The sequence below is a fragment of the Phyllobates terribilis genome, unplaced genomic scaffold, assembly GCF_046119375.1.
Source record: "Phyllobates terribilis strain yellow unplaced genomic scaffold, ASM4611937v1 Scaffold_9__5_contigs__length_417890890, whole genome shotgun sequence".
Lineage (NCBI taxonomy): Eukaryota > Metazoa > Chordata > Amphibia > Anura > Dendrobatidae > Phyllobates > Phyllobates terribilis.
Window position 1 is genome coordinate 345,801,895 of NW_027362769.1, and position 14,920 is coordinate 345,816,814.

A 14,920-nucleotide genomic window follows, 5' to 3' on the forward strand; every position below is an offset into this window, starting at 1 on the left:
GGTTCCTGGCAGTGCCTTTGGCACGGGTACTCCCTCCTGCCCAGCCTGGTTCCAGCATGCCAGCTGTTTCCGGGTAGTGTCAACGTCACTTTGCCTCCAATACGTTGTCCTGTCGTGTTGCGGTCGGGTTAGCCGACTCTATGGTGCCTGCAGCTTAGGTGACTCCTATGTGGGCTGCGGGAGCTGGCAATGAAGGCTGGTTCCATAGTGCCAATAGGACAAGCACCCCCTGTAGGACTGTGGGTTTCGGTAACTCAGGCCGCCTTGCGGCCTTGCAACTTTTTTTTTCATGGGTACCTTCTGCTACCCATCTGAGTTCCAGTACCGTCAGCTGGTTCTCGGCAGTGCCTTTGGCTTAGGTGCCTCCTTCTCGGTGTCCAAGTTCCACCAACGTCTGCTGGTCCTTGGTAGTGCTTTCTGGCACAGGTACCTCCTGCTTAGTAACCGAGTTCCAGTACCGTCAGCTGGTCCTCGGTAGTTCCATTGGCTCTTGTACCTTCTGCTACCCATCCGGGTTCCAGTACCGTCAGCTGGTTCTCGGTAGTTCCATTGGCTCTAGTGCCTTCTGCTACCCATCCGGGTTCCAGTACAGTCAGCTGGTTCTCGGTAGTTCCATTTGCTCTTGTACCTTCTGCTACCCATCCGGGTTCCAGTACCGTCAGCTGGTTCTCGGCAGTGCCTTTGGCTTAGGTGCCTCCTTCTCGGTATCCAAGTTCCACCAACGTCTGCTGGTCCTTGGTAGTGCTTTCTGGCACAGGTACCTCCTGCTTAGTAACCGAGTTCCAGTACTGTCAGCTGGTCCTCGGTAGTTCCATTGGCTCTTGTACCTTCTGCTACCCATCCGGGTTCCAGTACCGTCAGCTGGTTCTCGGTAGTTTCATTGGCTCTAGTGCCTTCTGCTACCCATCCGGGTTCCAGTACCGTCAGCTGGTTCTCGGCAGTGCCTTTGGCTTAGGTGCCTCCTTCTCGGTATCCAAGTTCCACCAACGTCTGCTGGTCCTTGGTAGTGCTTTCTGGCACAGGTACCTCCAGCTTAGTAACCGGGTTCCAGTACCGTCAGCTGGTCCTCGGTAGTTCCATTGGCTCTAGTGCCTTCTGCTACCCATCCGGGTTCCAGTACCGTCAGCTGGTTCTCGGTAGTTCCATTCGCTTTTGTACCTTCTGCTACCCATCCGGGTTCCAGTACCGTCAGCTGGTTCTCGGCAGTTCCTCAGCCTTCTTGTACCTTCTGCTACATTTCCAAGTTCAAGCTTTTTGAAATGGTTATTGGTAATCACTCTGGATCTCCCTGGCGACGACCCTGAAGACAAGGACCCTGAAGACCACCCCGAAGAAGACGAGGACCCCGAAGATGACGACCCTGAAGACGACGAGGACCCCGAAGACGAGGACCCTGAAGACGAGGACCCTGAAGACCACCCCGAAGAAGACGACCCCGAAGAAGACGACCCTCAAGACGACGACCCTGAAGACGACGACCCTGAAGACCACCCCGAAGAAGACCAAGAAGATGACCCTTTAGAAGATGACCAAGAGGACAAAGAACAAGAAGACAACCACCAAGATACAGAAGAACAAGAGACAGAAAACCAAGAAGCAGAAGAACAAGAAGCTGCAGAACAAAAAGCGGAAGAACATTAAGCATAAGACTAAAAATCAGAGCAAAAGATATTATCTAAATTATAAACATAAGAAGACTAAGCAGTGTGTGGGGGTGAGTCTGTTCCTCCTCGTGGTGCCCCTGGAAAAGACATGCTGCTGCAGGCCAAACTGAACGCGGACAAATCCTGTTGTAAATCTTTTGTGACGGGCAGAACGAAAGGTGTAATCTTCAAACTTTTATAGATAACAACTACAGGAATGCCTCTCACATATAAGAAAATGATGAAGAAGAAGAATATGAAGAAGATGAAGAAGTAGAATATGAAGAAGAATAATAGTTGAATAAGAAGAATATGAAGAATGTTAAAAAAAAAGAATAATACGAAGAAGGTGAAGAAGAAGAAGATGAAGAAGGTGAAGAAGAAGTGGATGAAAAAGATGCTGATGCTGAGGATGATGAAGGAGAAAGTGTGGGAGAAGTAAAAAAGAAAATGAAGAGCATGGAAGTAGTGAAACATAAATATCTGACAAAATATAAAAAAAATTAACATAGTCAATATTTCCGTAACTCAGAACGTCTTAAAAAAAATATTAATTCCTGAAATTCCATTTGATTGGGCTAAACCTCTATGCCTTTATTGTCTCCCCCACCTCCCCCAATACATTCTACATTATTCTTAGTTGTTTTCCTTCATGTAGAATTAACCTACAAGGAAAGAAAGGGTTTATTTTCATTCCGATATTTGTGTCCCATTGACTTGCATTGGTTTCCGGTATCGGAATCGGCGATATCCGATATTTTTTGGGTATCGGTCCGATACAATCCGATCCGATATTTCTCGATATCGGAAGGTATCGCTCAACACTAGTCATGAGAGAAACTAAGTACATAATTGAATTATATGTTTTTACATATTGGGACATAACAATAATAATAATAATAAAAAATCTGGTCCTTAAAAGGTCTTCAAATTAGGCAAATACAACCTCAGATGAATAACAACTCCTGACACTGTGTCATTATTTAATAACATAAGGCGAAATGCAGAAGAAGCGTGTGACAATTTAAGCACAACCTTACTGATTCCATACAAATTAAGACGGTAAGTAGCAGCTGGTGGCTACTAATCAAATGCTATTGATTAACTGTTGAACCGCAAGAGTTGACCACCTCTATAAAAGCAGAAGTTTTAGCAGTTTGCTGGTCTGAAGCATTCAGGTATGTGGAAATACAATGTCAAGGAAGAAAGACATCAGCCATAATCTTAGAGAAGCAATTGTTGATGTCCATTTATCTGTCCATCAAGTGGAAAACATTAAAGACAGTTGGCAATCTTCCCAAGAGTGGACAACACAGCAAATTCACTCCAAGACCAGACTGCACAATGCTCAGAAAATTCTCAAAAAACCCAAGAGCTACAGCTCAGACTCTAAAGGCCTCAGCATGTTAAATGTTCATGTTCATGACAGTACAATTAGAAAAAGTCTGAACAAGTATGCAAGAGCTGCCAGGAGAAAGACTCTTCTTTCTAAAAAGAATGTAAAGCAATCCATTATCTTTTAATATCAGTGATTCAGACTGCAAGTACTCATTAGATGAGTACAGTCAAGGCAAACATATTTGAAACCGATACAAATTTTGTTTTGCACATTTGCTCCTTCAGTATTTTTAGATCTTTAATCAGATGTTTCTATGGTTACTGAAATACAATTATAAGTATTTCATATTTTTTTAGACTTTTATTGACAAATACATCAAGTTTATGCAAAGACTTAATAGTTACAGTGTTGACCCTTATTTTTCCAAGACTTCTGCCCTTCACCCTCTGGCAGCTGGATATCGGCTTCTGGGCCAAATCCTGACTGATGACAGCTCATTCTTGTCTAATCAGTGCTTGGAGTTTGTCACAATTTCTGGGTTTTTGTTTCTCCTCTCACTTTTTGAGGATTGATCACAGGTTCTCAATGGGATTAATATCTGGGAATTTCCAGGCCATGGTCCCAAAATTTCACTATTTTGTTCACCGAGTCACTACTTCGTAATCACTTCTGACTTGTGACATGGTCTCCATCATGCTGGAAAAAGCCTTGTTCATCACCATAGTGCTCCTGGATGGATGGGAGAAGTTGCTCTTGGAAGATGATTAGATCCCATTCTTTATTCATGGCAGTTTTCTTAGGCAAAATTGTGAGTGAGCCCCCTCCATGGATAAAAAGCCCCCACAGTTGAATGGTCTCAGGATGATTTACTGTAGGCATGACAAAGGAATCACCTTTTCTGATATGGACAATCTAAATGTCTTAAACCAGGGGTCTCAAACTCGGCTGGGTATATGGGCCGCACACGGAAAAAAAATTAATTTGGGGGGCCGCATTCTTTGCAGGACAAAGTGACATTTTTAGTGATTCCATTTTTTTCCATACACCTTTTGAACATTTTTGCTGTTTTATTTTTTATAGCTTGGGTCGTTATGGATGTGGCGATAATAAAAGATGCACTTTTTTTGTTTACTTTAGTTTAGATATAAAGCAGCATTTTTAGTGTCAAAATATTTTTTCATGTTTTATTTTGAAGTTTTTATGCCAAAATCTTGTAGTAATGTGCCCCACCCTGGTCTGCATCTTGTAATGTCCCCCATCTTTGTCCCCATCTTGTCGTAATATTCCATACTGGGCCCCATATTGTCGTAATGTCACATACCGGTCCCCATATTGTAGATATGTCCTCATCTTGTAGTAATGCCCCATCCTGCTGTAATGCCCCATCTTCTAGGAATGTCCCCATCCTGGTCCCCCTCTTGTAGTAATGTCCCCAGCCTGGTCCCCATGTTTTAGGACTGTCCCCATCTTTTAGGACTGTCCCCAGCCTGGTCCCCATCTTTTAGGACTGTCCCCAGCCTGGTCCCCATGTTTTAGGACTGTCCCCAGCCTGGTCCCCATGTTTTAGGACTGTCCCCAGCTTGGTCCCCATCTTTTAGGACAGTCCCCAGCCTGGTCCCCATCTTTTAGGACTGTCCCCAGCCTGGTCCCCATCTTTTAGGACTGTCCCCAGCCTGGTCCCCATCTTGGAGGACTGTCCCCAGCCTGGTCCCCATCTTTTAGGACTGTCCCCAGCCTGGTCCCCATCTTGGAGGACTGTCCCTTGTGCCGTTCTACACATACAAGAGAAAAAAAAAAGATTCTTCTCACCTGTCCTCCGTTCCCTCGGCGTCCTTTCTGCACCTGTGGCCCGCAGGCACAGACCCAGTAACGATTGCGGCTCTCTCCAGCAGCTGCCGACATCAGCGCTGTAGTGCAGTGTATTGCTGCGCAGAGACCGGCTCTCTGCACAGCAATACCAGTGGCAGCCGTCGGCCTATCGGAGGCCAGCAGCTGACATTTGCACGTCAGTGACGTCATACGCCGCTGCGCTGGGATGCAGATGTCAGCTCCTGGCCTCTGATAGGCCAGCGGCTGACATTGGTATTGCTGTGCAGAGAGCCGGTCTCTGCGAGGCAATACACTGAACTGAAGCGCAGCTGCCGGCAGCTCCTGGACCGGGCCGCGATCGGGGTCTATGGTGCCTGCGGGCCGCATGAAGCAGCCTGAAGGGCCGTATGCGGCCCGCGGGCCGCGTTTTTGAGACCCCTGTCTTAAACAGTCTGAAGGAGGCTTCATCAGAGAAAATAACTTTACCCAAGTCCTCTGCAGTCCAATCCATGTGCTTCCTGCAAAGTTATTTTCTATGCAAGGGTGTAGGCCATATTTATTTCTGGATTCTAACCTAGAATGGGGTCCTGTGATCTTGATAGGATTTAGATATGGTGGTATGAGAAGAATCTGGAATGAGATGGTTATAACAAATATCCCAGTCTGTAAAATTACTATGCACAAGAAAGCAAATTTCCCACAGTTCCTCGTAGTAGCTTGTCGTTTTACATTTTCATTCAGCTTTACACATTTTGCCTCTTGGGTCCAGATATTATGATCTCATTCTAGCTTCTTGTAGTCTCCTATTAACACAGCTGGGGTCGATGTGGTCAGTTTATCTACATGAGCTAACATCAGAATCTGGAGGGTGGCCAAGAGCCGAATCAAGGTCATTGGCCTTGGAGAAAAACCTTAATGTTCTCCAATGAGAAGGTACAGTGGTGGCCAGAACAGACTTGAGTGTTGCTTGCCCCCGTGAGAGGAAGATCTCAAATAAGTTCTCCACAGTAGTCAGAAATGGCCAGTTTTATACCAAGAATATTGCATGGGAAAGGAAGATCTGTTTCAGATCTGTTTCGCAGATGGGTGGAGGCACCTGTGGAGTTTAGGACACAAATCCCTTTTTCTTTTTTTTTCCATCGCCGGATGAGACAGAAATCGTAGATTAATTTCACATCCTGTTGCTGTCGACCATTCTCCTCAATGCAGTTTTGTTAAACTGCTTGGGAAAAAAAAAAATCATAATGACATTTTAGAGGACAGTTTGATTCAATGTCATCTCCGGGGATAGGATTACAAGCCTCTCCAGATATCAAGCAAAAGCCAAGAATGTGATCAGGAATGTACAAGGACTCTCCCTGTTATTACTCAACATCTCAGTGCAGAAACAAAGACTGCACCAGGGGTAATCAGAAGTTAGAGGTGGAAACAAAACAAGGATACAGTTATTTAGGTATATATACCTCAACATATATAAACATTTTTTTCTGCACCTATCCTAAACTTTTTTCACAGTACTGTACATTCAAAAATTCCTGCTCCATATTGGATGTCATCATATTGATCTCTCCGGTACTGCCACCGGTAGGAGACCTAACCAGTCTCCAGCTAAAAGTGCAAGAATTGGTGAGAACTCCGATATCTGCAGTTTACCTTCTTATAAACCATTGACAATAGTTTTTCAACATATTATACTCAGAAATGGTAGCTAAAAAAAAAAGAGTTGTCCCACAAAAAAACACTAGTCCTCATAAGGCTACGTCCAAAGAAAAATGGCTACATAAATGAAAATCTGTATAACACAGATTTAAAAAAAAAAAATCACAGAAAATAGCTGTGTCCTGACAACTGCCTTGAAGACTAGTTAAAGTGAAGGAAGAATGGAGCACTCTAAAGGGGCGGAGGTTATTGGTGGAGGTCCCTACTGCTGGACCCCCACAATCAGCTATTGATAACCCGCTTGTATTGTATCTACGCCCAGGTTGTAGTAGGTCGCTGATAGAAATCACAGATTTTCAACATTAAGATGAAGACGACAAAGACAAACAGAGAGACCCACAGAGTGAGAGTGGACAGTGTGTACTGGATAAGAGAGTGGAACAAGCTGTGATGCCCCGATGAGGCAGTAAACACAATGATGGGGGTGGTAAACCAAGGGCGAGAAGTACAGAAAACATTTGCTCCACATGGACATGTCCTGTATAGAAGCAGCTGTAGGGGCTGTTTACTCTGCTGCTCAAATAAATACTCTTCTAAAAGTGGATTATACAAGTACATGAGTGGGAGAAGGACAGTCAGAGGATTGTGATCTTACCAGCTCCAAGCAAATATAGCAAACTAGAATTAGTACATACAAACTGAATGCATGACAAACCTGGAGATTTATTGGAAAAGGACGGAGTTTCGACCTCTTTTTGTCTGGATAAGTTCCCGAGATCTCCTCCATTTCTGCAAAAGGTTTGATGGTTGGACTTCAAGAGTTTTCAACCCCTTTCTTGTAATTAACATATGGTCCAAGCGTGCTTGAAAAAAATAAATGGTCCATACACACCTGGATTCCCTGATGCCCCTTCATACTGCTGGCCACGTTCCCCATCGGTCTCCTCTCCATCTCTTCTGGCCTGGTTGGTGTATGACCACTGCACCCAAACAGTAGTTGCAGTAGTGACCACTACTGGGGCCATTAATTTTAATTTTAAAAAAGGGGGAAACCATTTTTTAAAAAAGGTGGGGCTTATAGAGCAACGAGGAAGACTTTAGTGCTACAGCAAGTTATTTCCTGATCAGCGAATGACGCATTCATTACTTTCAAGCCTCAACCCAGGAAAACCTTGATCCACCTGGAATGTCTCCTTTTAGGTGGGGTTTGGTCAAATCTATACCCTTTACTCTCCAATTTGTGGTCCTGGAAAAATCTGTTGAGTCAAGTAAGGTCATACTGGAGGCCTCGTGAGGCACATATAGAAGAAGGAGAATAGTATGGACAGATTTGCTAACGTTTCTTCAATACTTCACACATTGACTCATATGTTAGCTCCCTTGAAGCAAGCAAAATGGTAGAGCATCTCCGTCAATTCCTGCTCTATAGGGACGTCTCTTCATTGGAACGTACTTTGAAGGGATGAGACTTCGACATATGTGCACCAAGAAGAGCGTTTCTATGTGGTTTGGGAAGTCCTCTTAATGAAGATTCCAAATTTGGGAGGTATAAGAAGCCGCAGGAAGTTTGCCATAACAATAGCTAACTCGGAGGTCCATTGATTACGAGGGGTTTATTATCCGCAGGGATAGAAGGTCTAAACACATTAACTCCACCAAGATCAGTTCAGAATGGGACCTTTAATTTAAACAACAATCCCTACAGAAGATTCCTCAATTTTAAGCAGGTTATAGGGTGTACAACTACCAAGACCACTAGCGATCACCCGTAATCAATTCAACTTGTAATAGATTGAACATTTGCAGGGTTTTCTTAAGTCACTTTTAATTTTTTGTCTTGTGGTATTTCTATACTTTTTTCCAATAAAAAATCTTCAAACTTGTTTTATGAATTTTGCAGAAAATCTAAAAATGCTCTTTATTTTGGTCTCTTCCTTTTGGTGACTTTTTAGAGTTCTACAAAAATGTCACAAAATGTGTGCCAAAAATTCAGGCATGTTATGACAAGACTGGATAACATTGGCACAAACATTTTGAGTCACAATTCATGAATCAGCTCCAAACATTTGGAAAAGACAAATCATCTCCCGTCATGAAGCCGTTCCTGTAATGCTGGCGCTGATTTTGTCAATGACATTGTTGTTTCACGTGAATGCTGCAGCCGATCAGCAGCTTATGATTGGCTGCAGCAGTCACATTACACAACAATCAGCGATGACATCGCAGGAACAACACCACTACGGTAGGTGAGTATAGACTGTATTTATTATGCTGTATGTAAGGGCATCGTAGTGATTAAGCAGAGGTTGTCCGACAGTGGACAACCCCTCAAAGCGTAAAATTTCCTTCTACCTTTTATGACAAATGATTGGTGGCCATATTGATATAACCAAAAATTTTAACAACTTGTCACATAAGAGAAGTTAATTCAAGGACTTCCAAACTGTTGAATTTTTATTTTATTTTACTAGTTTTCTTGGTGAAAGTGAAAACCTTGACTGATTTGATAACGAGTCTTCACTGCAAATCTATTCCAGTTATTATAAAACCACATGGCTCTATGCTATCTCTGATATTAGCTTTTTGGGGAAAAGAAGAAAAATCCAAGATGTTTCCTATTTGCGTTCTAACGAAAAACAGATGGTCGAGTGCGTCTTATGGGTCTGAAAACAACATCACGAAATTCCAGCTGTTGACCAGATACGAGAGGCTATTGTCATCTCCTGGAGAAGTCGCCGTCCATGATAGGGAATGTGCAGCTCATTTCCTCCCTCCCGAATCATCTGGATGGTAAGCGGTATCTTACGAGAAGAGCATACTTTCGACTTAGAGCTGCCAGTAATGGCGCAGCTTCATTCCGTCCCAAAATAGTAACTTATTATCCTAAATCTTATTGTGCAACTAGCAAAGATTTCAGAAGTTTCCGTCTTTCTTGGGAAAACAAACACGTTCTCCACAGATGTTTCACATTTACCTCGTTCTTCTTACTTGGACGTTTATTACCTAACTAAAAGCATTCAGGAATCTAAAGTTCTGATCATACCTAGTTATTCCACCGCATCTGCTACAGGTTTATTTATGGAGACTATTTGTATGCATTAATGACATTACTGGCTCTACATCTACATATCATAGATCTGGCTTACGACCCTTTCACCAAAGCCATCTCCAATAGAAATTTTGCTGAATTGTGAAATTGCTCGGACTTGACATTGATATATCAGATTTCTATAATTCATCTTTGGTTGGATCGCCCATTACGTGGACTACTGGGTTGCTAACCATCCAGAAATTCCAGGACAGTTCATAAAAATAGGACTTTTTTTTGTCCTGTCCGTAAAATTGAAGGTGTCCGTGATTTTTTTGAAGCTGAAAAAACGTATACAGATTATTTTGATTGTAATTCTCATCATTTTATAGTGAATGCAGTGGATGTCTTCCTATCAGAATTATGTAATGTAGACATCACTTATAATCATAATGATTTATTATGGTTTTACAATGTGTCTGTAAAAATAATGTCCGTCCGAGAATTTTTAAAACCGGGCAGAAAATATAATAAGTCAAGTTGGGAACCCGGTGGTGTAATTAAAAAGTTCATAAAAATAACACAGTACAAGTCCAACCTCTATTGCCAAGAATGATTGCCGACAAGACCCAATTTCGGCTTAAGACTTGGGCACTTTTGCACAACCACTATCCATAAAAATTTTTCACACCATTAGAAAAAATCGATTTCTTGCAGTCGGATGTGTCCACCACAATCAATTTCTATGAAGACAGATGATAATTTTAAGGTTTCTTGCTTACAGAAATGGTGTGGGTGGGACTCCTAAAAGTACACCCGCCCAACCAAACATGAATTTTTTTAAAGCATCAGCTACTTTAAAAGGAGATTTTCACATTTTAGCAATTGGTAACACAAGCGGAATCACAGACACAACAAATAGTCATGCAGGGGAATGTTAGCAACCGCTAATATCGCAGAAGAAATACCCCATCGAAAGAAGATTTGCATGTGCTATGGACAAAAAAAAAATCATCTTTTAATGGGGTAATTTTTTTCCATGCGTACAATTTGGGAAGGTTATGTGCAGATGGTGTCTTTTCCAGGTGGGTCCACTCTGAAACCTGCCCGAAAAAAACACTTACTAAATGCTCAAAAGAACGAACATATACATTTCTATGTAAAAACAACTTTCTGCTCATATGTTCAGTCTTTTAACAGCTTTGAGTTTCCAAAGACGCCAAGCGGGTAAAAGAATTGACATGTCCATTCTTAAGGCGTTTTCTCATCTCAAGACGCTCTAGACCTTACAAGACCAGAAGTGAACTGGAAGGCTCAAAAGATGCACTTTGCTTGAAAAAAAATATAGTGGCTTCTTTATTGTTGGATGAAAACCGTCCAGATACCGCTAGTAAAAAAAAATCCACAAAAGACGCTGTAAAAACGCTCAAGAAAAATGTCGGTGGCTAAAAACATCGAAAAAGAATTCAGGAAACGACCAAGGATGCTTCATGAAAATGCTAAAAAAAGATAATTCTGGAAAAAATCCCTGGCGTTTCCAGAAATGTCTTGCACTTAAAAAATTTGGTGTTTTCGCCCATCTAGAAAAGACATTGCGTGCACATACTCGAACACAAACATTTTTGCAATTTACTATCATAAAAAATGTTAGGGATTTCACCCCTCTTTGCCCCCTCTGTAATATAAGTTTTGTAGTTTTTTTGGCCTCAAAAATAAGAAAAAGGTTCTCCCCACTTTCTGTATCGAGACATCAGCGGAGCATGTGAAAGAAGGAGTTTGGCATTCTTTTGTGCTTTGCTCAGTGTTGCCCCACTTTGGTCCTGTCCTGTTCCATAGCCCGAGTACATGCACCATTCCAGCTCTACATCCCCAGATCTCCCAGACTGTGGGGTCTACAGTGGGGAAAAAAAGTATTTAGTCAGCCACCAATTGTACAAATTCTCCCACTTAAAAAGATGAGAGAGGCCTGTGATTGACATCATAGTTAGACCTCAACTATGAGAGACAAAGTGAGAAAACAAATCCTGAAAATCACATTGTCTGATTTGGAAAGAAAGTTTTTTCAAATTATGGTGGAAAATAAGTATTTGGTCAATTACAAAAGTTCATCTCAATACTTTGTTATATATCCTTTGTTGGCAATGACGGAGGTCAAAAGTTTTCTGTAAGTCTTCACAAGTTTGGCACACACTGTTGCTGGTATGTTGGTTAGATCCTAAAGAATTTTTAATGAAAGCAAATTACAAACATTATTGTTTAACAAATTCCCAATATAAGAAAGTTGTAATTAAAAAGACTGCTCAGTTATTCACACATCATGCCCTTCTTGTCTGTGCACGCCTCTGACCGAGCGCACTGTTTTTTTTATTGCAACACAACACAATGCAACTAGAACTGTGGACTTGTTCCCCATGATTTTGAGATTTTTTTACCACCATCAAGACAAATCTGCAAAATATTCTGAGTAAAAAATGCAAAGACAGTCTAATGTGTCTATAGATTCTGGAAATCTAAATTTAAATCCAGGAACTAAAGAATGAACACACCTTTCCAGGAACTGCAGAGCACGTTCTCCTCCTGTGAGTTTTGCTGGTTCCGCCTTTGTTTCTTCAGCAAGATTCCCTTTTTCTCTTTTAAGCCTCTTTTCTTCCTTCTTTCGTTCTTTCTTTAATTTCCTTTCCAGGACCCTGAGTTCCTCAGGGGTTAGGTCCTCAGTTTCTATAGGGTCTTGAGGTTTCACCTAAGAACAAGAATTAGAGTTTCATTATATTTGCTAAGCCATTTTATGCTTACAAGTGGGGAATGGCATAATGTATTTCAATTGTATGATTGACAGGCAATCTAGATAAACCCCTGCCCCTGTGGTTGCTTCTTTAGGTCAGTGGTCCTCACATCTACAGCATTCCAAAAACATTCGTGCATGTGACTGGTATTAGCATGTGCCCGTCTATAAAAGCTGTACCTTTAAAGGGGTAGTATATAGTTTGGAAGTTATCCCTTATTCATAGGATAGGGGATAACTTCCTGATCACTGTGATACAACTACAGGGATACCCATCAATCCCGAAAACCAGAGCTATAAAGAGTCCTGGGTGAATGGAGTGGTGGTCAATCATGGGCACCTTACACTCCATTCAATATCTATGGGATCCCAGTAGATATCCAATTGCAGAGTTCGGTTGGTCTTCGGCACTCCCATTAAGAATGAATGGAGTGAAGATTGACCACCACTTCATTTACATGAGACTCTTCTCGGGATCAGTGGGGTTCCAGTGGTCAGACCTCCAGCGATCAGGAAGTTATTCCTATACTATGGATAGGGAATAACATCCAACTTTCTTACAACCCCTTTAAGGCCCCCCATACACATAGACTAATATTGGTCAATCATGAAGACTGTGTCTAAATCAGTTGACCATCTAATGAGTGTGGATACCTCCAGACTCTCCCGATATATAACGTCAGAGAAAAAGAAGGATTGGGCATGTTAAAATTACCATGTCCAATCTTTTTATTCTCAAAGGAGATAAGCCACCACTAGTGGTGTCTGGCACCGGCTTTTTCCCTTACCACTTTGAGAACACATGTACACTCAGCTGAGGAAAAGGGGAAAGAGTGTTCAGCAGAAAGCTATCTAGGGTATATGGGCATCTCGATAGGTAGAATTTAGTTACACTGCTCTTTGAAGGGGTTGTCCAAGATGAGAAAAACATGGCTGCTTTCCTCCTTAAACAGTGCTAGACATGTCTAAAAGGTTGTGCATGGTATTACGGTTCAGCATTATTCCCTTCAATGGAGCTGAGCTGCAATACCAAATGCAACCAATCTGCAGAGGTGGCGCTGGTTCTGAAGGAAGACACACATTTTTTTCTAATCTTGGACAACTTCTTTAAGATTGCTCTTACAAACAGGGAGTGACGTATTTATTCTATCGGTACTTGGTTAACGTTGACGGGAAATCCCAAAAGCTCTCGCCCCAATAATCACAGGATAATGATTCACAAATCTTCTGATCTAACACACTACAAAAATATTCATGCATGCGTCTGATATTAGCAACCCTGAAGCTTAACATATAGTATTTAGGTTCAGTGCTCTTGTAAACAGGGAGTGAGGTATGTCATGCATAAATGCTCAATTAATGGGTGACGTATTACTTCCTCTATGGTTAACATTAGCCAAGGGTCATCTAAGGTGCTGATTCTTGGTAAAAAAAAAAGTGTTAATTAGTGTCAGACCACAGGCGTGGATCAATTTCATTTAAGGAATATTATAAAGGGTGTGATACAAAAAACAATACATATCTGCTAGAGCCTGACGCTGTCTGGTCTGAAGGGAATGTGTCACTGTGAACTCAGGGAGGACATATTACATTCCTCCGTGGAAGAAAACAATTATGTACGAACGTGTCTTAATTTAGGTATAAAGCAGGCCTATGTTCTAAGGTGGTGGCTGGATGTCCAATCAAGATGAAGTGGAAACAATTGAGATTAATATTTTTTTTCTCTATTTTTGTCCAAGAATATATATATATATATACATATATATATATATATATATATACATATATATATATATATACTAGCTGTACTACCCGGCTTCGCCCGGGTTAATAACTGCTGTTAGCAAAATAGAATGTGCTAACAAAAATGTATTCTCCACACAAAAACCACAAAACAAATAGATAGAAAGTTCATTGGCTCTTGAGGAAGCAGTTCTTGTTCTCTTGTCTGCAAGCCTCGCTTCCCTCTCCTCAGAAAGTTCATTGGCCCTTGGGGAAGCAGCTCTTGTTTTCATGTCTGCAAGCCTCGCTTCCCTCTCCTCAGAAAGTTCAATGGCCCTTGAGGAAGCAGCTCTTGTTTTGATGTCTGCAAGCCTCGCTTCCCTCTCCTCAGAAAGTTCATTGGCTCTTGAGGAAGCAGCTCTTGTTTTCATGTCTGCAAGCCTCGCTTCCCTGTCCTCAGAAAGTTCATTGGCTCTTGAAAAAGCAGCTCTTGTTTTCATGTCTGCAAGCCTCGCTTCCCTCTCCTCAGAAAGTTCATTGGCCCTTGGGGAAGCAGCTCTTGTTTTCATGTCTGCAAGCCTCGCTTCCCTCTCCTCAGAAAGTTCAATGGCCCTTGAGGAAGCAGCTCTTGTTTTGATGTCTGCAAGCCTCGCTTCCCTCTCCTCAGAAAGTTCATTGGCTCTTGAGGAAGCAGCTCTTGTTTTCATGTCTGCAAGCCTCACTTCCCTCTCCTCAGAAAGTTCATTGGCCCTTGAGGAAGCAACTCTTGTTTTCATGTCTGCAAGCCTCGCTTCCCTGTCCTCAGAAAGTTCATTGGCTCTTGAAAAAGCAGCTCTTGTTTTCATGTCTGCAAGCCTCGCTTCCCTGTCCTCAGAAAGTTCATTGGCTCTTGAGGAAGCAGCTCTTGTTTTCATGTCTGCAAGCCTCGCTCCCCTCTC

General features: G+C 42.1%; 1 protein-coding gene across 3 annotated transcripts in view; it reads right to left on the reverse strand.

Annotated features, from left to right (window-relative positions):
* Nucleotides 1-14,920, reverse strand: part of CHLSN (cholesin) — a 279,333-nt gene that overhangs the window by 33,492 nt on the left and 230,921 nt on the right. For all 3 annotated transcript variants that reach the window (XM_073648081.1, XM_073648080.1, XM_073648079.1), the window contains exon 4: nucleotides 12,025-12,218. In XM_073648081.1, coding sequence (XP_073504182.1) covers nucleotides 12,025-12,218 — 194 coding nt within the window. The remainder of the gene's footprint in view (nucleotides 1-12,024; nucleotides 12,219-14,920) is intronic.